General features: G+C 47.9%; 1 protein-coding gene across 1 annotated transcript in view; it reads right to left on the reverse strand.

Annotated features, from left to right (window-relative positions):
* The window catches only part of csmd2 (CUB and Sushi multiple domains 2), a 995,459-nt gene that overhangs the window by 323,623 nt on the left and 646,811 nt on the right, over positions 1 to 25,025 (reverse strand). The window contains exons 31-32 of the mRNA XM_072502405.1: positions 13,255 to 13,379; positions 1,740 to 1,760 (exon numbers count right to left, since the gene is read on the reverse strand). Coding sequence (XP_072358506.1) covers positions 1,740 to 1,760; positions 13,255 to 13,379 — 146 coding nt within the window. The remainder of the gene's footprint in view (positions 1 to 1,739; positions 1,761 to 13,254; positions 13,380 to 25,025) is intronic.

Raw genomic sequence — 25,025 nt, forward strand, 5'->3', positions numbered from 1 at the left:
GATGTTTGATGATTGCCCTTGTTTTGTTTATGCTACAACCTCATTGCTACGTTGCATCTGACACCTTCCTATGTATATAGTTTAGCCTCATGTACATGTTGTAGATATTGCACACACATATTCAGCTGCACTCAGTACACACCAATATTTATTACCACGTAGGCACATATTTTTGTAAAAAAGGAGGGATGTCATGATATTCAGATAAACATATCATGGTGCAAACACACATACACACTGATGGACAGATCAACGGACCAATCAACACACACGCAACATCACAGCCAACCACCAGTGAGAACACACGCACTATAAAACGGGGAACACCACAGTTCCCGCTCATTCCAGCAGGAGGAAGCTCAGGGCACAGAGCTCACGGCGCGCCAGTCAGACATACACCATGTGCTGAGTGCCTCTCTAAGATAGTGTTAGGGCTGGGTCCACAGGTTAACGGGTAAATTACGAACCACAGTCATAAGTTTACAGATGTTGTTTTTAAGAGTAATATAACTGAGTTGTACCATCTACAACCATATTGGTTCATCTGTATAGCGGAACACCCAACACGACAAAGAGTTGCTGCCTTCAGGAAGGAAGAGAAAACACCATTGAAATACTTTTCTTCGCATCAAGGAATAACAAATCTGGGAAAGCCTTTGGGAATAACTTCGGGGCATTACCAGAATTCAATAAGCAGGCACCACTGAGCCAACGCAGAACCGGAATAAATTACGATTTTATAAAAGGACAGTTAATTAGGCCATAATTCTAATTTACATGAATACACGTTTTAAACAAAATAAGATGAAGCTATCATGCCGAGGTGACTTTTGGGCTAAATTTGATTTTTCTTTACATCAATTGTTTGGTAATTAATTGTTTTAAAGAACAATGACTAATTTAGTTGAAGTAACTGTGCTTGACCTCCTTTACAGGAATAAATATCTCGATTTCAAAAGCCTTCTGCATACATTGCTGCATTAAGAATTCAGCATGCTAAACTTCTGGAACAGATAATGGATCTGTAATTACTGTGCAAAGTTGATCAGGTGGAGCAGGGTCAATGATTATGAAAATTAGATTAGAATTGATCTCAATAATTGTGAACAAATTATTGTATTTTTGAAAACATGCCTTATCTTTTCATTCCCTTTCATGTTTGTAACAGATAAATGTTAGTTTCCTGAGCAACCTGGCATGTATTTAACATCAGTGATTCAGAGTGTAATGGTATGTCAAGGAAGAGCTTCTGATGATCTGCTCTGAATGTTCATTAGGTATTCTCAAAGTGGCTACATCCATTTCATCGATAGGGTCTATGAGCAGTACAGCAGCTTTATAAATCGTGCTCTGACATGCAGTTACTTCCCCATAAATACACATTGCTTATTTTTCTGCACTTTTACATTTCTGAAATCGTTATTCCAAGTTGCCTTGCTTTACATTTATTTAATGGCCATTTTGAAAGGACCGTTTTTTAAAATTTAAAACAGCATTTTGTGAGTTACATTTTGAGGGTGTGAAGATATTGGGCGAGGTCTACTGACTGCATTACGCCCAAAAAGCAGTGTGGTGTGACCGGCAGATGCTGGGAGATCCCTCTTCTGGATTTACCTGGCTCACCAAGCTTCTCGAGGTCTAACGCAATCTCACGAGGTGACGCATTGTGAATCCTGCCTATTATGGGCGGGGTCACTTTCTGGCAAATCTACATATGAGAGTGAGACAGCTAGTCTCACTCGAAGATCCATTCCTGAAATCTAACCAAGGCATGGGATCTAACTCCCTCGCCTTGGAGGCCTCGGGCGAGCGCCTTCAGTGCTATTCTCCACATATGGGGACCAGACAGAATGGCACTCGTGGGTGTCTCCCAGGGGATTGGAGCCCCCCAGGTGCTTTCTTGTCTTCAGTGGCGCAGCTACTTTTGGGAGGTCTCCCGCCCTGAATGAATACCGACAGATAATGGCTGTTTAGGATGATATTAATCCATCTGAATGTCTCGACTCCACGGTGCAGGCAATCAAAGCACAATTTTAAGAGTTGCGAGGAGATATCGAGGAGATGGAGGTGCACTAGGGGGTTCTTATTGCAGAGAGAGACTGTCGATGGAGAGTATTTAATCCAGTCTTCGAGATCGGGGATGGGATTGACCTCCCGACCCCAGGTCCTGTACTGTCCTGTTCCTGATGTTGGTCAAGAGGGGTTGGAAATGGCTGAGCTGGCTGGGACATCCCCCCTGCTGTATCCTTGGTGGGAGGATGAGCAGAGTCGGAGAGGGGTGAGGGGTGGAGGGGAGGGGTTGGTAGGATCAGTTCTGTCCTCCCTATGTTCAAGCAAGGTCCCCCCAGTGTGAATTAGTCTCTCATTTGAGTTTAACGTCTTTCCTTCTTTCAGGCCCAGGCTGATGGTGTGTTATTCTGTTGAGGACTGAGAATTTCGGGAGGAGTCAGTCCTTTCTCCTGATACGGGTCTCCCTCTTTGACTGCTGGTCCTCAGGGCTCATTTATCCTGATGTTTTATTTGATGAAGGTGCTGGGTTAGGCCAGGCTTGGCTCTGGGGTCAGTGATCAGTATCATGCTGCTCCTGTGATGGGTGTATCCTTAATTTTCCTCAATGGGAGGCCTTGGGTTGAGATTTGAGGTTTGGTGCTGCCCTGTTCCCCCCTCGTCATCCTGTAGTTACTTCATGGCTGTCTGTTCTGGTCTGGGCTTGGAGGAGAATGTAATTTGCGCTGAGTGTCAGTCAATTTCCCCTTTAGTTCTGGGGTTCTCGGGATAATGTGTTCTTCCTTCTGTCGTTTTGTAGCTATGGGTTAGATGTAAGTCTGTGATGTTGCCTGTATCATGTTCTGATGCAGATGAGTCTTGTATCCATGAAGGGAATTTGATGGACGCGTGGGCCCTTGCAAAGAGCACAGCTGTGAGCTCCCTTATGCACTTGTGTGCTGCAGACTGGGAAAAGCCACAGAGGTCACCCATGCTGCCCTGAAACAAGCCACATGCTAAGAAGTTCAGAGTGGCAGTAACTTTCAGGCCAAGGGTGATGTGTGACCTCCAAGTCCATGTGGTACCAACACTTGCATCACCTGGCACAGGTGGTCCACCAAGTCCCAGGACAGACACAGTGTTCTCCGGCACTGAACCTCTGACATCTGGACGTAGGAAGTTCTACATAGGAACACCAATGGCCGGTGGTGTCTCCTCCGAGGTCCCATCTCCCTCTCCTCTGCAGGGCACTGGTCAAAATGAGAGATGAAGTGTCGTGATATAGCTCTGACCCGAAGTCCTCTCAGGGTCTATGACATTCACCCATGCGCTTCCCACCTATGTGAGCATCTTTTTATTGAGCCTCACTCCCTCTCTGTCACACAATAGCCACGTCCTCACAGTTGCCCCTCTCAACTCTACCTGAATGAAACGCTTCAATCTTTGAGAGCTTCTGCGGTCTGTGTAGCCCCGCCATGAGTGAGGAGTGAGGTAGTTAAGTGCATTCAATGGAGCTGCTTTTTAACTTCACAGGGAAACAAGATGCTGCCCCGCATCACCCCTTGACTGATGAGCAAATTTACCATAATGCCTTGTATTGGGGGTCACATTTGTATCACATCTCCGTTATGTAGATCTGAGTTTACTGATCGGAGTTTACTGGAGTCGGAGTTCACTGGAGCCTTGGAGTTTACCGATGGGGACTAGGCTCCCAACTATTTTGATCAACATAAACAACCAAGTAATCTCAATCAAATAAATAAAGAAAAACTTAAAAGGACAATCTCTTCAAATGTATAAAAATCGCCATAGTCCCACTCAGTGGCACACTCATGCATTGTAATGTTAGCTAAAATGGCACAATTGACTCATCAAGGGAGGGTCAGGGAGCTGATTCGCCAAATGGCTTCCCCTTGTGGTAGGTGAGGCACACCTGATGCATTGTGAAGACTGAAATTAGAATGTCAATATCATCCATGGAGAGCATCTTCATGTCCCCAGCTCTCAAGGGCTGTGAAATAAATGTGTCTTCCAACTTGAACAGCCAGCCACACACACACTAATCCCTGATAGCCTTCCCCCCATAACCAGTGGCCTTGAACATCCATACAGCTCATGCTCTCTGGCCGTAAAGTGCGTCCTGAGTGTGGGGGTTCATTCGCACTGCACTCATCCTCCCCCCTGTGACAGGGTCTGCAGGCCTCATGAGGCTGGAAAACACCCGTTATCAGAGTCCCTCACTCTGTCCATGTAGCCTCGCATTTAATGGCACCACGCCCAGGGACCTCACAGTAGCCCCCTATGTGGAGCCTGTGGATTCACCTCCTCCCACCCACTTTTCAACTGCCACTCTAGAAGGGCAATCTCTCAGGGGTTATATTACCTCGAGCCCAGCAAGGAAGGCACGGAAAGTGCTGCCTGCAAACCGACCTTTAAACTGAGGAACTCACAGCAATGGAGGTCTGAGAGTGACCCAACACCCCCGCAATGTCGATACGGCACCCACCTCCCGGGCCCCGAGTTGAACTTAACTGGGTCCCCGCATCCTCTGCGGTGCCCCATCTGAAACTGGCACCCTGGGGGGCGATGAAAACTTAAACTTGCACCTCTGATGTGCCCTTTCAAGGTGGTGTCGCCAGGCTCTAAGTTTAATACAGCTGTTGTAAATCGTGCCAGTGTGATGTCACGCTAGTGACTGATGAATATTCAATGTGGGGAGGGGGGGGGGGGGCATCCCGGCAGTAGGGCTTGCCAGTGATATGCTACTGCATTGAAATAAGGGGCAAAATTCTCTCGAAACGGCGCGATGTCCGCCGACTGACGCCCAAAACGGCGCCAATCAGACGGGCATCACGCCGCCCCAAAGGTGCGGAATGCTCCGCATCTTCGGGGGCCGAGCCCCAACATTGAGGGGCTAGGCTGGCGGCGGAGGAATTTCCGCCCCGCCAGCTGGCGGAAACGGCCTTTGTTGCCCCGCCAGCTGGCACGGAAATGACATCCCTGGGCGGCGCATACGCGGGAGCATCAGCGGCCGCTGACAGTTTCCCACGCATGCGCAGTGGAGGGAGTCTCTTCCGCCTCCGCCATGGTGGTGACCATGGCGGAGGTGGATGGGAAAGAGTGCCCCCAAGGCACAGGCCCGCCTGCGGATCGGTGGGCCCCGATCGCGGGCCAGGCCACCGTGGGGGCACCCCCCGGGGCCAGATCGCCCCGCGCCCCCCCCCCCAGGACGCCGGAGCCCGCCCACGCCGCCTTGTCCCGCCGTTCAAAAGGTGGTTTAATCCACCCCGTCGGGACAGGCAATTTATCGGCGGGACTTCGGCCCATCCGGGCCGGAGAATGGAGCGGGGGGGCCCACCAACCGGCATGGCACGATTCCCGCAACCGCCGACTTCGGCAACCGGCATGATTCATGCCAGCCCCCGGCGATTCTCCGACCCGGCGGGGGGTCGGAGAATGACGCCCCAGGTTCCTGACCTTCATGGTGGATTTCCCGTTATGCCACAGGCAAAGGATTTGGAAAATCAGAAAACGCGATCTCGCCAGCAGGAATTGCATTTCCGGATTCTTGCATATTTTCCACTTACATCGCCGTACTTAGTGACAGCTAATGTGGGCTCAAAAGTCCCCTCACATTCTTTAAAAAGCTTTAAAAACTTAGTTAGGTTAACGTTCAATAGTAAATTGGGAAGAATGAGGACTCCTGCAAACTATAAATATGTACAGCCAAATCTTGTCATTGCAAACTCAATTCTTAACAGTAAGTTGAGCTGAGTCTTGGACAGCAGCGAACTTTGGGCTGGATTCTTCCACCCCGCCAGCTGCAAGAATGCAGCGGGCGAGCCGCGGACAATGGAGAAGTCCATTGACCTCGGGCGGGTTTCTCCGTCACCGGGCGGATGTGGCCAGAGAATCACGCATTTGTGGCAAGGCCATGTGATAGAGGTGATTACAAAAAGAAGTCTGTTGCAACAATAGGCCAATTTCGGCTCAAGTATGCTGAGAATATTCAATGGAAATTGATGTGGTATTCATTAATTGGTGGACTCAACTTGTAGTAAAGTCAAAATGCGAGGAGGCAAATGCATTGCTTTCCTACCTACATCCATTGTATTTATCCTGTTAAAGTCGGTGTTGTATTGCATGCAAAATGCCTGACAAAATCAGATGATGAGTTTAAATAAAAAATATTTGGAATGTCCCATTTATCGGATTTACATTGCTGAAGTTCTAGGATTTGTGACAGGGCAAGTCTGACGATGGTGGTGTATCAATGCACTTGGAATTAAATGATCCGAATACTCTCTCTGAAAGTGATAACATCTCCTCAGTTGTACTATCCTGACTGTTTAATCATGTTAAATCAGTCCCACTTTTGTGTCTGGACTCATTTTACCACTCTGTAAGGTCACAACATGGCATGACTGGTACTCTCTCAGTTATTAATGAAATTATATCAAAAAGCTAAAACCTTCAGCAAAACGGACTCTCATATTGCTCCTCTCGATGCATGAGATAACTAATCGAGTAAAGGGCATTAAAGTTTACACACAATTCCTTCTAGGCCTGACTATAATGTCAGAAATTAAATAGGTACTACATGAAATTCCCCACATCATTGGTAGCTTTATGACCTTCATGATTTCAGATGATGCTACTGTAATCATTCAGCAATGGACTTTGATTCAAACTAAAGATACAGCCAAAGGCAATTTTTAATTTCAAATCTCACCCAGAAAGATATATTTATTTTCCAATACGTTATACCCAGTTCAGAAAAACTGAAGGAGATGGCTGTCCTGCAGCACTCAGTATCAGCGATGCTATTTGAAGCTCACACAAGCCGGCAAAGATATTGGACCATAACTACCCTGGAGTGGCAATCCGCGGCAGATTGCCGTTCTGTACTCACTTGCTTGCACTTAAATACTTAAGTGTCTGTCTCACCTGACCTTCCTGACTCAGGCTGGGTGAGATTAAAGCAGCACTTACCCGGATCCAGCGGCAAATAAAGCAGAGTGGACATCTGGTGGTGGGGGGGGGGGTCAAACATCAAGGGAGACAGGTTGCGTCAGGGGTGTAGGGTTGGGTCGGGGAAGATGGGGGTTGTTATGTTTGTGGTGGGGGGGGAGCTGCTCAGATTTGTGACCAGTCAAGTGTGTGTTGGGGGGGGGGGGGGGGGGTGCGGGGGCAGTTCGAGGGAGGGATGGGGAAATCCCGTACAGGTGGGGGATGTGAGGTGGAAATACCATGGTAGGAGTGGGGAATACCATAATACCATGGTGGGGGTGGGGTTATTAGGTGGGGGGGGTTAGGATCCACTGGAGGTTTTTGTGGGAGTCCCCTTGTCCTTGGGTCTTCAAGGTTGTGGGTGGTGTCCTGTGCGGGGCTCGGCCTGGGTCTTTAAAATAGTTAACGCTGAAGTTAGAGGTGTTCTTATTTCTTCCAACTCTTTCAGAGTAACTATTGGTGTAAAACTGGCAGAACCATCCCAAGTTAGTGATTAGACTCGCTTAGTCAGTTGGTTCCCAATTACTTCAGCTCTGAAGTGAGATTGAAGTTGGGACATCCCTGATCATTATCTTCATGCACACGCTGGGTAATCTCACTGTGGCACTGGAGAGAAGGTGAACAGCTGACATTTTGCTTTCAAGAATATTCCAATATTTGGAACCACATCAGATTGTGATGGGCAAAGAAATGATTCATACCTAAGTCAACCGACATCCTAGCAGATCAGAACAGAATAACCGTGAAGCTCATTAATCAAAAGGTGATTGAAGGCAAGGCTTCCTTTCAAAAAAATAGATAATAAGCCTCTCTCGTTAACAAATCTGCACAATGTGTATTCATTTCTATTGTAAATCATGTGAGAATTTCTTTTCAAAGCTTCAATTTTGTGCATTATATTTTTTCTCAAAATTAAATTACTTTTACACTCTAATAAATTGCACAAATATTAAGTAACTACTATGTCTCAATATTTACCGGGGAAACTAATATAGTGGGTCTGCCATTGCAAAAAGGGATGAAAAGATATATAAAGATATAAAGCCAAGAAAGGAGAAGAATTGATGCATTAGTAAAACCCCAGGGTCTGGCTGTATTGCATCCATATGACATTGGGAAATAAATATGAAAGACGTCTTTATATATGTACAGAATTTCATTGGAAAAGGGAATAGTGTCAAAGCGCTGGTGAGCAGTAAATGATACACCGATGCACAAAAGAGGAGATAGAACAATCTTTGGGAATTACAAAACAATTAGCTTCACATTCGTGGTCGGAAAGATAATGGAATACTTTCTCAATCCCTATGCAATTGAAAAACATCCAGAAGCTCACAAAGAAGAGCAGTTAGCATAGATGTGAAATGGGAAGACCATGCTTGACCGACCCAACTAAACTCTTTGAAGAAGTAACAGAAAAGGTAGACAAGGGTAACAAAGTAGGCATAATATATTTGGATTTTCAAAAGGTTTTGATAAGGTACCACGTGGACGTTTCATGACTAAGATCAGAATTGTGGATTCAGGGGGCAAGAGGCAGAATGGAAAACAGGTTGGGTACAAAGCAGATAAGAGTGATGACGGGTGAGTTAAGATAATTACTTTGATTTGAAAATGGTGTGAAGTAACACACTGCAAGAATTGGAATTGAGACCCACTGCTAGTCACAATTTATATAAGCAGTTTTGATTCAGGAATTATAAGTGCAATTTCAAAATGTGCAAATGTCAACAAATTAGAGGCTCCAGATGAAGACTGTAACAAAAGAGAGGAAGGCCCTCCTGCAGGATGGGCATATAATTAACTTGTATGTATGAGATAGTACATTTTTGAACAACAAATAAGGGCACATACACCTTTGAAAATAAATGTCTAATTGGGGTAGAGAAACAGAAGAAACAGAATAAGGAGAACCAGTGGACGTGATTTATTTAGATTTCCAGAAGGCCTTTGGCATAGGAGACTGTTAAATAACTTAAGAGCCCATGGTGTTAAGGGTAAGATCCAGGCATTGATAGATGATTGGCTGACTGGCAGAAGGCAGAGAGTGGGAATAAAGGGGTATTTTTCAGGATGGCAGCCGGTGACTAGTGGTGTGCCTCAGGGGTCTGTGCTCGGACCACAACCTTTCACAATATATATCAATGATCTGGAAGAAGGAACTGAAGGCACTGTTGCTAAGTTTGCAGATGATGCAAAGATCTGTAGAGGGACAGATACCATTGAGGAAGCAAGGGGGCTGTCGAAGGATTTGGACAAGCTAGGAGAGTGGGCAATGAAGTGGCAAATGAAATACAATGTGGAAAAGTGTGAGGTTATGCACATTGGAAAGAGGAATTTAGGCATAGACTATTTTCTAAATGGGGAAATGCTTAGGAAATCAGAAACACAAAGGGACTTGGTGTCCTTGTTCATGATTCTCTTAAGGTTAACGTGCAGGTTCAGTCGGCAGTTAAGAAGGCAAATGCAATGTTAGCATTCATATCAAGAGGGCTAGAATACAAGACCCGGGATGTACTTCTGAGGTTGTATAAGGCTCTGGTCAGACTCCATTTGGAGTATTGAGAGCAATTTTGGGCCCCGTATCTAAGGAAGGACATGCTAGCCTTGGAAAGGGTCCAGAGGAGGTTCACAAGAATGATCCCTGGAATGAAGAGCTTGTTGTATGAGGAACGGCTGAGGACTCTGGGTCTGTACTCATTGGCGTTTAGAAGGATGAGGGGGGATCTTATTGAAACTTACAGGATACTGCGAGGCCTGGATAGAGTGGATGTGGAGAGGATGTTTCCACTTGTAGGAAAAACTTGAACCAGAGGACACCATCTCAGACTAAAGGGACGATCCTTTAAAACAGAGATGAGGAGGAATTTCTTCAGCCAGAGGGTGGTGAATCTGCGGAACTCTTTGCTGCAGAAGGCTGTGGAGGCCAAATCACTGAGTGTCTTTAAGACAGAGATAGATAGATTATTGATTAATAAGGGGATCAGGGGTTATGAGGAGAAGGAGAATGGGGATGAGAAAATATCAGCCATGATTGAATGGCGGAGCAAACTCGATAAATCACTAAAACGAATGACACAGATTAACAAAGCCATTAAAAGAGCAAACAAAACACTATGGTTCATTTTTAGAAGGATAGGATTGAAGTGCAGAGAATTTATATTAAATTTGTATGGAATCTTCAGAATGCCACACTTTTTGAGTATGATCAATAATTCTGGACTTCATATTGTGTAAAGGCACTGGAGCAGGTGCAAGAAAAGTACTCCAATGATAATAGAATTGAGAAGTTATAAATAATAGGAAAGATTGAACAGGATGAGGTTCTTGTAGCACCGTCAATATGACGCGAGGCAGGTTGAGGTAATGTCAATTGAAGGCTTTATTAAGCAGAACTTTATCCCCAGCAGCGTGGTTACAGAATGCAGCTGCTGAGGGAAATGGAGGGAAAAGCTGGGTTCTTATACCAGCATTTCTGGGTGGAGTCCAGTAGGTGGCAGATCCTATCAGGACCTGGCATCCCTCCACCAATAGCCTGTCGACACGTGGTGTACCGTATTACCCCTAATACCTACCACCACAGTTCTATTCTCTCGAAAAGAGAAGACTGAACAATGACATGATAAAAATGTTTATTGACAAGGTATACATCGTGAAGTCAAAAGAAGGGGCCATGAATATGATACGAAAGCAAAGTACTATGGATGCTGGAAATCTGAGGCAGGAAATAGAAAGCAGCACGGTGGCATAGTGGTTAGCACTGCGGCTTCACAGCGCCAGGGTACCAGGTTCGATTCCTGGCCGGGTCACTGTCTGTGCGGAGTCTGCACATTCTCCCTGCGTCAGCGTGCTTTTCGTCCCGGTGCTCCAGTTCCTCCCACAAGTCCCGAAAGACGTGCAGTTCGGCAATTTGGACATTCTGAATTTTCCCTCGGTGTACCCGAACAGGCGCTGGAATGTGGCGACTAGGGGCTTTTCATGGTAACTTCGTTGCAATGTAAGCCTACTTTAACAATAAAGGTTATTATTATTTAACTTATCGACGCTTACATCACAGAAGGAGGCCATTTGGCCCATCATGTCCACACCGGTCAACAAAGATCTGATGGCACTAATTCTATTTTCCAGCAATTGGCCCAAATCCCTGGAGGTTATGGCAGTGCAAATGAATAGCTAAATATTTCTTAAATGTTGAGAGGTTCTGACTCAACCGCCCTTTCGGGCAGTAAATTCAAGACTCCTCCCACCCTCTGGGTGAAACAGCTTCTCCTCAACTCCCCTCTTATCCTTATTCCTCTCACCTTAAATCTATGACCCTGGTTATTGACCCCTCTACTAATGGTAAAAGTGCCTTCCAATTCACTCTATCTGCACCTCTATCAGATCCCCTCTCAACCTTTGAAACAAAGTTAATGGCCGTACATCTGGGATCCCCTGTGCAGCTTGAGTGGGACACCAAAGATACACTGAAGAACCGTCTTGGGAATTCACATGTGAGGTTTACACAGCAATTGCCCAGAAGCGTAAACTTCCTCTCTACGAGCCCTTCTTCAATTCAATGGAGCTAGCCTGTGAAGTTGGGCTTCGAGGATAGCTGTGAAGCCTGGATCTCGCCCGGCCTGAATCGGGAGTCGGGAGGTCAGCCTCAACAGCCATAAAATCCTCAAAGGTAACTGGACTTTATGTGGCAACCCAACACTGATTGCCACTCAGAGAAAGTTACTGCCCGCTATCTTAAATTTCATGGTGTGAACAGAAAATGAGCTTGATAAAGTTATTGACACACTGGAAAAAGAGATGAGAAGGAGGGGAACAAAGCTGAAACAATGAATATACCATGGGCTGCATTCCCGATTCTGAGGCTATGTCCAGAGCATGTGTCTAGTCTTACGATGAAGAGGTCGGTGTCACTCCCGCACCGATGCTCCGCCCCGTGTGGGGCTAGCAGCCGCGCCATGTGAAACCCCGGCATTCCTGACAGAAACAGACGGAGAAATGCTGGGTCCATGGCTGCACATGCGCACGGCGGAGACCTGCAGCGGTCGCGCCGTACAACATGGTGCCGGCCACACACAGACCCAGCCTGCCAGATAGTGTCCCCCCGTAACCCCCTCGACACCCCAGGACCACCCCCACCAGTCCCCCCCAGCCCCTGCCGTAGCCCTTAGCCCTGCCGGACAATGAAACAGCTCTCCCCACGCCCCCCCCCCCCCACCCCCCCCCCACCCCCACCCCCCCCACCCGACTGTGGCAGCGCTGGACACAGTCCACAGCCGCCACACGAGGTTGATGAAAACTCAGACCACAAGTGATCCACGCCATCAGGAAGTTGGCCCATCGGGGGTGGAGTGTGCGGTGTACTCACTGATGATGCCACTTTGGAGGGGGTGGAGCAGCCGAAAACAGGCGGCGCCCCCCCCCCCCCGATTCTGGCGTCAAAAGGGATTCTCTGCCCGATCGTCGAATGCGATTTTGGTGTCGGCAAGCGGAGAATTCCGCCCCACATATCCAACAAAAATGCAGCCAAAATTAGGACTCCTTTTTCAGCAATAAATGCTGGTATTGATTCTAGTATTTCTGATTACACCTCCTCCATATCCATCTCTTCTTTCTTTACTTGTCCCATTATAATTCTCTTTTGACTTGCACTATCATTTAATCACTCTTTCCTCCACTCAAAACAGACCTTCCCATTTATTCTCCACCCCTTTTATATGCCTCTATACCTGTTGCATTTTTTCTGGTTTGGATTTTTTAAACACCCATCAACCTAAAATGTAAACTTTGTTTCTCTCTCCACACATGCTGCCTGACCTGATGAGTATTTTCAGCATTTCCTGCCAATAAGCCACAAATATAAGATAGTCACCAATATGGAATTCAGGAGAAACATCGTTACCCAGAGAGTATTTAGAATATAGAACTTACCATCACAGGCAATAGTTGAAGCAAATAAAAAATAGGCACATTCGAGGGAAACCTAACTATGTACATGAGCAAGAAAGGAATGGAAGGATACTTTGATGGGGTTTAGGTGTAAAAAGGAACGTTTGTATGGTGCCAAACATAGGCCTTGTTGGGGTAGGCGGAATGGCCTGTTTCTGCACTGTAGGTGCTTGGTAATATTTTGCAAACATAAAATGGGAGTAGTTCAGTGCAGGACTTGGACTTTGGTGGCTTCTCCATTTTGAAAGAGTGGGCAGATTCTTGCTGACACATTTGAAATCGATTCCCTTTTGTACAATATTAATCAGATACCTGTATGCCAGCTCCTTCAGGGACTGTAATTTTCCATAAGCAGTTCAGGCTGTTCTGGTAAGGATCAGGAAAGCCCGGTGATAGAATTGTTCCCTTTCGTTCGGTGAGATTTCCTCCACAAGGAACTGAAAAGAAAATGATGAACTGACTTCATTAAGACAGAATGTGAAGAGGTGTGTGAATCTTGCAGTTAGAGAATTAATGTGCTTATATGCAGCTGTGCCCTCTACAATTTGTCATAAATCCTTGGACAAGCAGATATTGCTGTAAACTCTTTATAGCTCATGGAATCAGAGGTCCAAAATGTGGCCGAGAATAAAATACTGATTGAACAAACGAAGAAACAAATTTTTAAAAGTCAATATTTATCTTTTGGTTTTTTTAATAAACATTTTATTGAGGTATTTTTGGTATTGCAACAACAAAATAAACAATGTACATAAAACTATAAACATAGTGCAAAATCCGTCTCCCTTCCCAACAGGTCCCACCTTTATTAACCCCCTACTCTAAGCTAAACTAATCCCCCCCCCTTCTGCTGACGATTAATTTTCCGTGAAGAAATCGACGAACGGTTGCCACCTCCAGGCGAACCCTAACAGTGACCCTCTCAAGGCGAACTTGATTTTCTCCAAACAGAGAAAGCTAGCCATGTCCGATAGCCAGGTCTCCAACCTCGGGGCTTTGAGTCCCTCCAAGCTAATAATGTCCGTCTCTGGGCTACCAGGGAAGGAAAGGCTAGAACGTCTGCCTCTTTCTCTTCCTGGATTCCCGGGTCTTCCGACACCCTGAAAATCGCCACCTCTGGACTCAGTGCCACCCTTGTTTTTAACACTGTGGGCATGACATCTGCAAACCTCGGCCAAAATCCCCTAAGCTTCGGACATGTCCAGAACATGTGGACATGGTTCGCTGGTCCTCCCGCACATTTTGCACACCAGTCTTCCACCCCAAAGAATCTGCTCACCCGGGCCACTGTCATATGAGCCTGATGAACGACGTTGAATTGTATCAGGCTGAGCCTGGCACATGTTGCGGATGCATTGACTCTACTCAACGTGTCTGCCCATAGACCATCCTCTATCTCTCCTCCCAGCTCCTCCTCCCACTTGCGCTTCAGCTCCTCGGTCTGCATCTCCTCTGACCCCATAAATTCCTTGTAAATGTCAGAGACGCTCCCTTCTCCCACCCATCCTCTGGAAACTACCCTGTCCGGAATCCTCCTTAGCGGTAGGAGCGGGAAGGTTGACGTAGGAAGTCCGCACCTGCAGATACCTGAATTTGTTTCCCCTCGCCAACCCAAACGTCTCCTCCAGCGCCCTCATACTCGGAAAGCTCCCTTCTATAAACATGTCCCCCATCCTCTCAATCCCTGCTCTCCGCCATATCCGGAACCCCCCCATCCATACTTCCCGGGACAAACCGGTGATTATTACAGATTGGGAACCAGACCGATGCTCCCTCTGCTCCCACATGACTCTTCCATTGCCCCCAGACTCTCAGGGCTGCCACCACCACGGGACCCTGTCAATAAAGCCCCGTCCAAATCCGAACTGTGCCAGTACCTCCCACAGATAATCCCATTCTACCCGATCAAAAGGATTTTCTGCACCATTGCGATCACTACCTCCGCCTCCCTATTGTCCGGGGGCATCATGATCACGTTTAACAAACTTCTTACATTGGCCACCAATGCCTACGCTTAACAAACCCCGTCTGGTCCTCCCAATAACGTCCGGAACACAATCCTCAATCCTGGAGGATAAAATTTTGGCCAGCAATTTGGCATCCACATTCAACAGGGATATCAGCCTGTAGGACCCACACAGCTCCGGGTTCTTGTCCTGCTTCAGCATCAGCAAAATTGTGGCCTGTGACATCGTCGGGGGCAGCACCCCTCTTTCCCTTGCCTCATTGAACATCCTCATCAACACCGGCCCCAATATCCCAGAGAACATTTTGTAAAACTCCACTGGGTACCCGTCTGGCCCCGGGGCTTTACCCGACTGCATGGCCTTCAGATCCTCCACTATCTCTTCCAACCCGATTGGGGCCCCCAGCCCTTCGACCAGCTCCCCGTCCACCTTTGGGAAATTCAGCCCCTCTAAGAAGTGCCTCATCCCCTCTGGCCCCGTAGGGGGTTCCGACCTGTACAGCCTACTGTAGAAATCCCTAAACGCCTTATTCACCCCTGTTGAATCTCCAATCAGCTTCCCATCGCCGTCATTTACGTTCCCTATCTCCCTGGCTGCCTCCCTCTTTCCAAGCTGCTGTGCCAGCATTGTGCTGGCCTTCTCTCCATGCTCATAGATCGCCCCCTCGCCTTTCTCAGCTGCTCCACCATTCTCCCTGTGGTTAACAAGCCGAACTCCGCCTGTAGCCTCCACCATTCCCTTCGAAGCCCTGCCTCTGAGGTCTCCGCATACCTCCTATCGATCTGTAGTATTTCCTTTACCAGTCGGTCCGTCTCTTCCCTGTCCACCTTCTCCCTATGGGCCCGTATTGAGATCAGCTCCCCTGTGACCACTGCCTTCAGTGCTTCCCAGACCACCGCTGCTGAAATTTCCCCCGTGTCGTTGACCTGCAGGTAGTTCTGAATACATTTCCTCAGCCGCTCGCTGACATTGCTGGCACCCTGCCCGTTTTCGAGCTTCACCGGTCCAAGCCAGGGTCAATAAGTGTGTTGAAGGTGGTCCTTCCGAGGTTTTTGTTTGTGTTTCAGTGCCTTCCCATCGTGATCACCAAGGGCTTTTTCAAGAGAGTAGGTAGTAGTATTATGGGGTTTCTGTGGGCGAATAAGACCCCGACGGTAAGGAGAGGGTTCCTGGAATGCAGTAGGGACCGAGGAGGGTTGGCGCTGCCAAACCTCGGGAGCTACTACTGGGCAGCAAATGTGGCGATGATCCGCAAGTGGGTTATGGAGGGTGAGGGGGTGGCATGGAAGAGGATGGAGATGGCGTCCTGTAAAGGAACGAGCCTGGGGGTGTTGGTGACGGCACCGCTGTCGTTCTCGTCATCAAAGTATACCACGAGCCCACTGGTGGCGGCAACGTTAAGGATCTGGGGCCAGTGGAGATGGCACAGGGGTGCAGTGGGAGCCTCGGTGTGGTCCCCGATCAGGGGTAACCACCGGTTTGTCCCGGGGAAGATGGACTGGCTGGCATTGGGCGTGGATTAGAAGAATGGGGGACCTGTTCATTGACGGGACATTTGCGAGCCTAGGGGCACTGGAGGAGAAGTTTGAGTTACCCCTGGGAAATGCATTTAGATATATGCAGGTGAGGGCTTTTGTGAGGCGACAGGTCAGGGAATTCCCGTTGCTCCCGGCACAAGAAATTCAATACAGGGTGATCTCGGGTGTATGGGTCGAGGAGGGCAAGGTTTCGGCAATACACCAAGAGATGAAAGAAGAGGGGGAAGCCCTAGCAGAAGAGTTGAAGGGTAAATGGGAGGACAAGTTGGAGGAGGAGATCGAGGAAGGTTTGTGGGCTGATGCCCTGGGTAGGGCTAATTCCTCCTCCTCATGTGCCAGGCTCAGCCTGATACAATTTAAGATGGTACACAGAGCGCACTTGATGGGGGCGAGGTTGAGTAGGTTCTTTGGGGTAGAGGACAGATGTGGAAGGTGTTCAGGGAGTCCGGCGAACCATGTCCATATGTTTTGGTCATGCCCGGCACTGGAGGGGTTCTGGAGAGGAGTGGCGGGAGCAATATCTCAGGTGGTGAAAGTCCGGGTCAACCAAGCTGGGGGCTAGCAACATTCGGAGTAGTGGATGAGCCGGGAGTGCAGGAGGCGAAAGAGGCCGGAATTCTGGCCTTTGCGTCCCTAGTAGCCCGGCGAAGGATCTTGCTATTGTGGAAGGAGGCGAAGCCCCCTAGCCTGGAGGCCTGGATAAACGACATGGCCGGGTTCATAAAGTTGGAGAGGATTAAGTTTGCCTTGAGAGGGTCTGCGCAGGGATTCTACAGGCGGTGGCAACCGTTCCTAGACTACCTCGCGAAGCGTTAGAGGAAGGTCGGTCAGCAGCAGCAGCAACCCTGGGGGGGGGGGGGGGGGGGGGGGGGGGGCGAGAGGACGAGAGATTGTTTGAGGGGATGGATGAGCAGGAGATAACATGGAGGGTGGGGGAAACTGGCACGTGCGGGCGAGAGCCAGTGTATAAAGCTATGTAAATATACCATTTTGCCATGTATATATCTTGCTCAGTGCGATTTTGTGTTATTTTGTTACGGTGGTGGTGGTGGCGGGGGGGGGTTATTGTTTGTAAGGGGAAAAAATTGTGTTGTTAAAAAACTTTAATAAATATATATTTTTTGAAAAAGTGTGTTGAAGTCCTCTCCCATGACCAACCTGTGCGAGTCCAGGTCCGGTATCTTCCCCAGCATCCTCTTTATAAACTCCACATCATCCCAATTTGGCACATACACATTTACTAATGTCACCTGCTCCCCCTCCAGTTTCCCACTGACCATAATGTACCGTCCTCCCACATCCAAGACTATTCTACCCGCTTCAAACACCACCCGCTTATTGATCAGGATCCCGACCCCTCTAGTCTTTGAATCTAGTCCGGAGTGAAAGACCTGACTGACCCAGCCTTTCCTCAATCTAATCTGGTCAGTTATTCTAAGATGCGTCTCCTGCAACATTACCACGTCCGCCTTCAGTCCTCTAAGATGCGCTAACACACGTGCCCTCTTGACCGGCCCATTTAACCCTCGAACATTCCAGGTGATCAGCCTAGTTGGGGGGATCATTGCCCCCCCCCTTTGCCGATCAGCCATCTCCTTTTTTGGCCTGCCTCCAGCCCATGCGCCGCACCTCAACCGGTCCACCCCCAGGCAGCCTCCGCCCCCAACCTCCTCTCTGTCCCTTAGCCCAAGCCCCTCCCTCGTCAGCAGAACATTTACCCCCCCTCCCCCGCCCCCCCAGCAACAACACTCTGTAACCCAACCCCTTTAATAAACCGAACATATGCACACCCCCACTGCGCTCTCGTGAGCTAGCCCGCCCAGCTAGCTTGCTGGCCCCCATCCCTGGCTCCGGATAGTCTCCCACCTATTGTTCTCTCCCCACCCTCCCCCCCGCTCATACAAACATACTCCAACATCAAACAATCCCCGCACAATTGCCCGACAGAAAAACACCAAGATCTAAACAAGCACACTGCCATCCGCCAACAGTGCAAATGAAAACCTTAACACACTCAGCTCTACCGCTGGTCCCAAATCAATGCAAAAGACATTACAAACAGCTTCCACAAAACAAAAACGAGAAACCTTTTTTTAAAAAGAACAGAAAAAAAAAACAAGAACGTTGCAGCAAAATTGAAAAGTTCTCAGTCCACCACCAGTCCTTTCCTTTTTGCGAAGTCCAGCGCGTCCTCAGGCGACTCAAAATAAAAGTGTTGTTCCTCATGCGTGACCCAGAGATGGGCTGGATACAACAGTCCGAACTTCACCTTTTTCTTAAAAAGGATCGACCTAATCTGGTTGAAGCCTGCTCTCCTCCTGGCCACCTCCACACTCAGGTCTTGGTAAACCCGCAGGATACTGTTGTCCCACTTACAGCTCCGTGCCGGCTTGGTCCACTGTAGAATGCGCTCCTTATCTGAGTACCTGTGGAATTTCATCACCATTGCCCTCGGGGGGTCTCCCATTCGCGGCTTCCTCACGAGCGCTCTGTGAGCCCTGTTCACCTCCAAGGGTTGGGAGAATGGCCCCTCCCCCAGCAGCTTCTCAAACATACCTGCTATGTATACCCCAGCGTCCGCTCCTTCGGACCCCTCCGGGAGCCCAACGATTCTCAAGTTCTGCCGGCGGGACCTATTCTCTAGGTCCTCCACCTTCTCCAGGAATCTTTTCTGCTGGTCTCTCAGCATCCCCACCTCCAACTCCACCGCAGTTTGATGTTCCTCCTGCTCAGCCAGCGCTTTCTCTACTTTCTGGATCGCCCGATCTTGGGCGTCCAATCTAAGCTCCAGCCGCTCAATTGACTCTTTTATCGGGTCCAAGTAGTCCCGTTTCTACTTAGCAAAGCCTTCCTGAATAACTAGCAACAGGTGCTCCGTTGACCGCTGGGTCGACAAACCAGAGGTCCGGTCCTCCGCCATAGTGTCTCCTCCTGCAGCTTCAGCCCACGCCTTCTCTGTCTTTCTGTTTCTGCCTTTACAAGCACTTCGAGTCCTTCTCTCCAAGCACCGATATGGGAATTCAGTACACAAATACCTCTGTCATCAGTTTTCCAATTCAGGTCCGGTAGAAAATCGGGGAAAAAGGTCCAAAAGTCCAACAAGAGCCACCAAATGTACGACTTACTCCTTCATAGCCGCCACCAGAAGTTCAATATTTATCTTTTAACCTCACTGGTATGATGTGGGTCACCTTAATAATAATAATAACAATCGCTTATTGTCACAAGTAGGCTTCAATGAAGTAACTGTGAAAAGCCCCTAGTCGCCACATTCCAGCGCCTGTTCGGGGAGGCCAGTACGGGAATTTAACCCATGCTGCTGCCTTGTTCAGCATTACCAGCCAGCTGTTCAGCCCACTGTGCTAAACCAGCCACCCACTGTGATAAACCACCTTCAGGTACGTTCTTTCATACAATGGATAACATGCACTTCCTATGGAATGAAATGTTCATTTATTTTTTGTTCATGGGGTGCAAGCATTGCTGGCAGGGCCACCATTTGTTGTTTTAGTAACTTGAAGACGCCAGCGGTAGTGGAAGAAAGGTTCATTAAACTATATACCCTATTCTGCTATGGCAGCAACTCTCTCCGAGTCCAGTCCTTGCTGGGAGAACTAACCTCCCCAGGCCGTGCCCGAGCGGCTTTTATGTGGAATCTATTACGAGCTCCAGCTGGGTGACCTCCGCCCCTGACCTGGGAAGCTCATATTCCAGGAGTCCCACAGGAAGGTCAGCAATGGTTACCTCATGACCCTCGAGGAGGTCATAAAAGTTGCCCATCCCTAATTGTCCATCCCTAATGTGTGAGCTGCCACCTGGAACTGATGGAGTCCATTTACTTTCTCCACCAGCAGGGCATGGTGGCAGCAATGTGTACCATATGCAAGATGTACTACAGCAACTTGTCAAGCCTCCATCTACAGCACCTTCCAAACCACAATCTTTAGTACCTGGAAAGAAAAGGGTAACCAACGCATGTTCCCATCCAAGCCACACATGATTCTAATTTGGAAATATCACAGAATCACAGAATCTTAGCCGTACAGAAGGAGACCATTTGGCCCATCGAATCTGCAGAGGGTCACTGCTAATGGGAGCCCCATTGGGGCGGAGTTCATTTATGTGTGGTTGGGGGTGAGGAGAAGAGCGGAAACCGCATGGGGGGGGGGGGGTGATGGATGCCAGTGATACTTCTGCAGTGGTGCGGGGGAGGAAACGCTGGCGATTGTTTGTCATGGGTTGAGGGGTGAATGCTGGAGATGATTGTCGGGGGGGGGGGGGGGGGAGGGGGGGGGGGTAATGCCGGCGTCTTTGTCGAGAGGGAAGAGGTTGCTGATGATGATTTTCGAGGGGGAGTGGATTATTGGGATTAATAGTCGGGGCGGAGGGGATTATGGCGATGATTGCTGGGGTGGCAAAATGCGGGCAATGATTGTCAAGGGGCGGGGGAATGACGGCAATTAATTTTGGTGGGTGCAGGCAGGGATATGGCTGTAACTGATTGTTGGGAGAGAGGAATACTGCTGATGATTGTTGTTTGTGGTGGTTGTGGTGAATGCTGGTGTTACCTCTGCGATGGTGGGGGTGCGAGGAAATGCCGGCAATGTTTGTCGGGGATTGGGGACGGCAGGGGTTATGTGGGGGGGGGGGGCTGCAGAATGCTGACAATGATCGCTATGGGGAGGGGGAAATCTGGCGATGATTGTACCCCTTATTTTATGTTGTCTCTACATGTTCTTCCTTCCGAAATGAATCACCTCACACTTTTCTGTACTGAACTTCATCCGCCACTTATCTGCTCATTCCACTGAATTATCCATGTCCTTTTTGGATTCTACACTGTCCTCCCCACAGTTTACAGGGTTTACAAGTTTTGACATTGTCCTCTGCACATTGAGATCATTAATGTATCAGGAAAAGCAAGGGTCTCAATACCGACCTCTGGAGAACTCCAAGGCAAACCTTCCTCCAGCCCAAAAAATAACCACGAACCATTACTCACTGTTACCTATTACTCTGCCAATTCTGTATCCAAGTTCCTACTTCTCCTTTTGTTCCACAAGTTCCAACTTTTCTCACATGTCAGTGGTGTAGCACTGTGTCGAATGCCTTTTGAAAGTCCACAACAACATTACCCTCTTCAACCCTTTCTGTTATCTCTTCTAAAAACTCCAGAAAGTTAGCTAAATGTGATTTTCCCTTAAGACATCCATGGTGGCTCTTCCTAATCAATGAATATGTTTCCACGTGACTGTTATTTCCATGCGGAACAATTGTTTCTCGAAGCTTCCACACCACCAAAGTTAAATTGACTGGTCTGCAAATCCTGGGCTTATGCTTAAAACCTTTTTTGAACAAGGGCGTAACATTTGCAATTCTCCAATCCTTTGGCACCTTCCCTGAGTCTAGTAAAGACTGAAAGATTATAGCAAGCACCCCTGCAATTTTCACTCTCCTTTCCTTCAGGTGCCGAACAGGTGGCGACTAGGGGCTTTTCACAGTAACTTCATTTGAAGCCTACTTGTGACAATAAGCAATTTTCATTCATTCATTTTCATTAATTCATTCATTTCATTTTCATATCCTTGGATGGAGCTCATCTGGTCCTGGTGCCTTGTCAACTTTAATTACCGACAGTTTATCCAATACCTCCTCCTTTTCAATTTAGAACCCTACCTGTTACAGAGTTTCCTCCTCTGTCACCATGGCCTGGCGAGCATCTGCTTCCTTTGTAAAGACAGATGCAAAGTATTTATTTAACACCTCAGCCATGTCGCCTGCCTCCATGTGTAAATCTACTTTTTGTTCCCTACTCAGCCCTTACTCTTCCTTTTATCACTCTTTTATTATTTATTTGCTGATAGAGGATCTTAGGATTCCCTCTTATGTTAACTGCCAGTCTCCTTTCATGCTCTCTCCTTGCTTTTCTTGTTCGTTTTTTCACTACCCCTCTGGTCTTTCTGTATTCAGCCTGATTTTGCCTGAGATCTGTTACATGGGCACTTCCTCCTTTTCATCGTCACCTCTATCTCTCCCATCATCCAGAGCACTCTGGATTTATTTTTCTGCACTTTCCTCTCAAGGGAATATACATTGACATTGCCTACAATACTTTTGTCATTGAAGGTGGCCCATTGTTCAGCCACCGTCTTTTCTGAGAGCATTTGATACCAACTCGCTCAACCCAGGTGCATTTTCATCACGTCAAAGTTGACTTTCCCACACCTATTCATTCCTCCTTTGAATTGTTCCAATATATCAACCTTCCTTGACTGCCACTGGATCAAAGTCCTGGAGCTCCCTTCATAACAGTGCTGTTGGAGTACCTGAATCACATGGACTTCAGGAGTGCAAGAAGGCAGCTCACCACAAGAAATAAAATAAAAAAGTAAAAAAAACAAATGCATAGAATTTAAATGTATTACTATTGCAATCTTGCTTCTCAAGTTACAATGGCAATTAATGCAGTAGGAATTGTGACTGTAAGGTCAGCATGATGGTCCATCTATTTGCAGAATTGATTTTAAATAATTTAACTTCTGAGTTGTATCTTAAGAGTCAAAACCTCAGACAGTCATCTTGTATTTTCTGATCAGCATAGCAGGTTGGAACAAATAATCTACGGTACTGATTTGCAGCCTATGACGAGACACTGAAACATTTTCTCAGTGGAGGTCAGTCAGCTTCAGGAGGTTACATCTTGTTGAGCTCTGGTTTCTGCCCTTCAGGTGCTATTTCAAATAAGGTTAAACCCCCTGAGAAGAGAGGACTGTGCATAAATCGCATGTTCCTGAAATCAATCTATGTACTTTTATTTTAACAAACATTTTATTAAGGCATTTATGGTTTTATAACAAAAAAAGATACAAATACAAATGTAAATATAATTCAGTGTGTGACACCTCCCAACCAACAACCATACCCTGCCAACATAGCTCATAATCCCCAAGTCCCTCCATCTCCTTTCGCTGATCCTGCCAAAATCGAACTAAACTAAACTAACTCCCTCCCCCTGCCCCCTTATTCCCTAACGCCCCCCCCCCTTATTGTATCTGCTAAAAGTTTAATTTTCCCTGAAGAAGTCGATAAACAGCTGCCACCTCCAGACGAACCCTAACGTCGATCCTCTCAGGGTAAACTTAATTTTCTCAAGTCTGAGAAACCCAGCCACGTCACTAACCCATACCCCCGATTTCGGGGGCTCCGTGTCCCTCCACGCTAACAAGATCCGTCTCCGGGCTACCAAGGATGCATAGGACAAAACGTCAGGCTCTCTTGCCCCCTGGTCTCCCATGTCTTCTGGCACTCCAAAGAGTGCCCCCTCTGGACTCGGCACCACCCTCGTTTTTAGCACCGTGGACATGACATCGGCAAATCCCTGCCAGAATCCCCAAAGCTTTGGATATGCCCAAAACATGTAGACATGATTTGCTGGCTCTCCTGCACACCTCACACACCTGTCCTCTACCCCAAAAAACCTGCTCATCCGGGCCACGTCATGTGTGCCCTGTGAACCACCTTGAACTGCATCAGGCTGAGCCTGGCAGGTGGTGCTCATCTGGAAGTCTCAATCTGTAAACAAGAGTCAACATGCAAGGTAACCTGGAAACCCACTCTACTGAAATACTTCTTAATGAATATGTCACAAACATTAGAAACCCAGTGAAACAACAGTCCCTCTGATTGTCTCTCCATGTGGCAAAATCATTGGGTACGCAACTGCTTACGACGCAAAGAGGAAGATAGAACAGACCAATATTGTCACACACCGGGGTATCAATGCTTTTCCTTTGTCCACTAATGCTGACAGGTGTTGTACAATCCAGGAGGATTGTACAACAAACACCCAGAGGGGAGGAAAAGTATAAGCTTGTCTTTTGTGTCCCCTCTAGTTTATGTCAGTCTCTTGGACATTCCTTAAAAGAGAAAGAAATAAAGAATTGAGAGCTGAGAGATTCCACATGAGGAATGGGGAGGGCAGACGTTGAGGGAGGGAGAATAGTGAACAGATCCTTTGCATTTGCTTTATGAAAGCTGTGAAGATAAATATGTTTTCTTCATCAAAATATTTAACAGAGTGGTAGAATATTTATACATATGGGGCGAGAGGCTGACAAAGCTGCAGCCGCATAGACACACTTAACTCCACATACATACTATCCCAGCCAACAAGATGGCAGTGAGGAGAGCAGCCCCACAGTTTAGCGATGCCGAGCTGGAGACACGGTGGAGGAACGGCGGATGACCCAGTACCCCAGCCCGGGAAGGAGGCTGCCAGCCACCGCCATTCGTCGTGCCTGGGCGCTGGTGGCAGAGGCCGTGAGTACCGTGGGCAACACCATCCGGACGGGCCAGCAGTGCTGGGAAAAACTGCACAACCTCCTCAGGGCGGCCAGGGTGAGTAGGCAGCACTGTGTCCCTTGCACTAACCCTGTAACCCAACCCAGCACCCCTCACCCGAGGGTGGCCGAACCCCACCCAGCACGACATGTCGGCACACATATCGGCCGACATGGCCGGATGCTGTGGCCACTGAAGCTACCAGCTACCCATCCCCTTGGCTTCATGCGTCGGACTG

The sequence above is a fragment of the Scyliorhinus torazame genome, chromosome 1 (assembly GCF_047496885.1).
Source record: "Scyliorhinus torazame isolate Kashiwa2021f chromosome 1, sScyTor2.1, whole genome shotgun sequence".
NCBI classification, from domain to species: domain Eukaryota; kingdom Metazoa; phylum Chordata; class Chondrichthyes; order Carcharhiniformes; family Scyliorhinidae; genus Scyliorhinus; species Scyliorhinus torazame.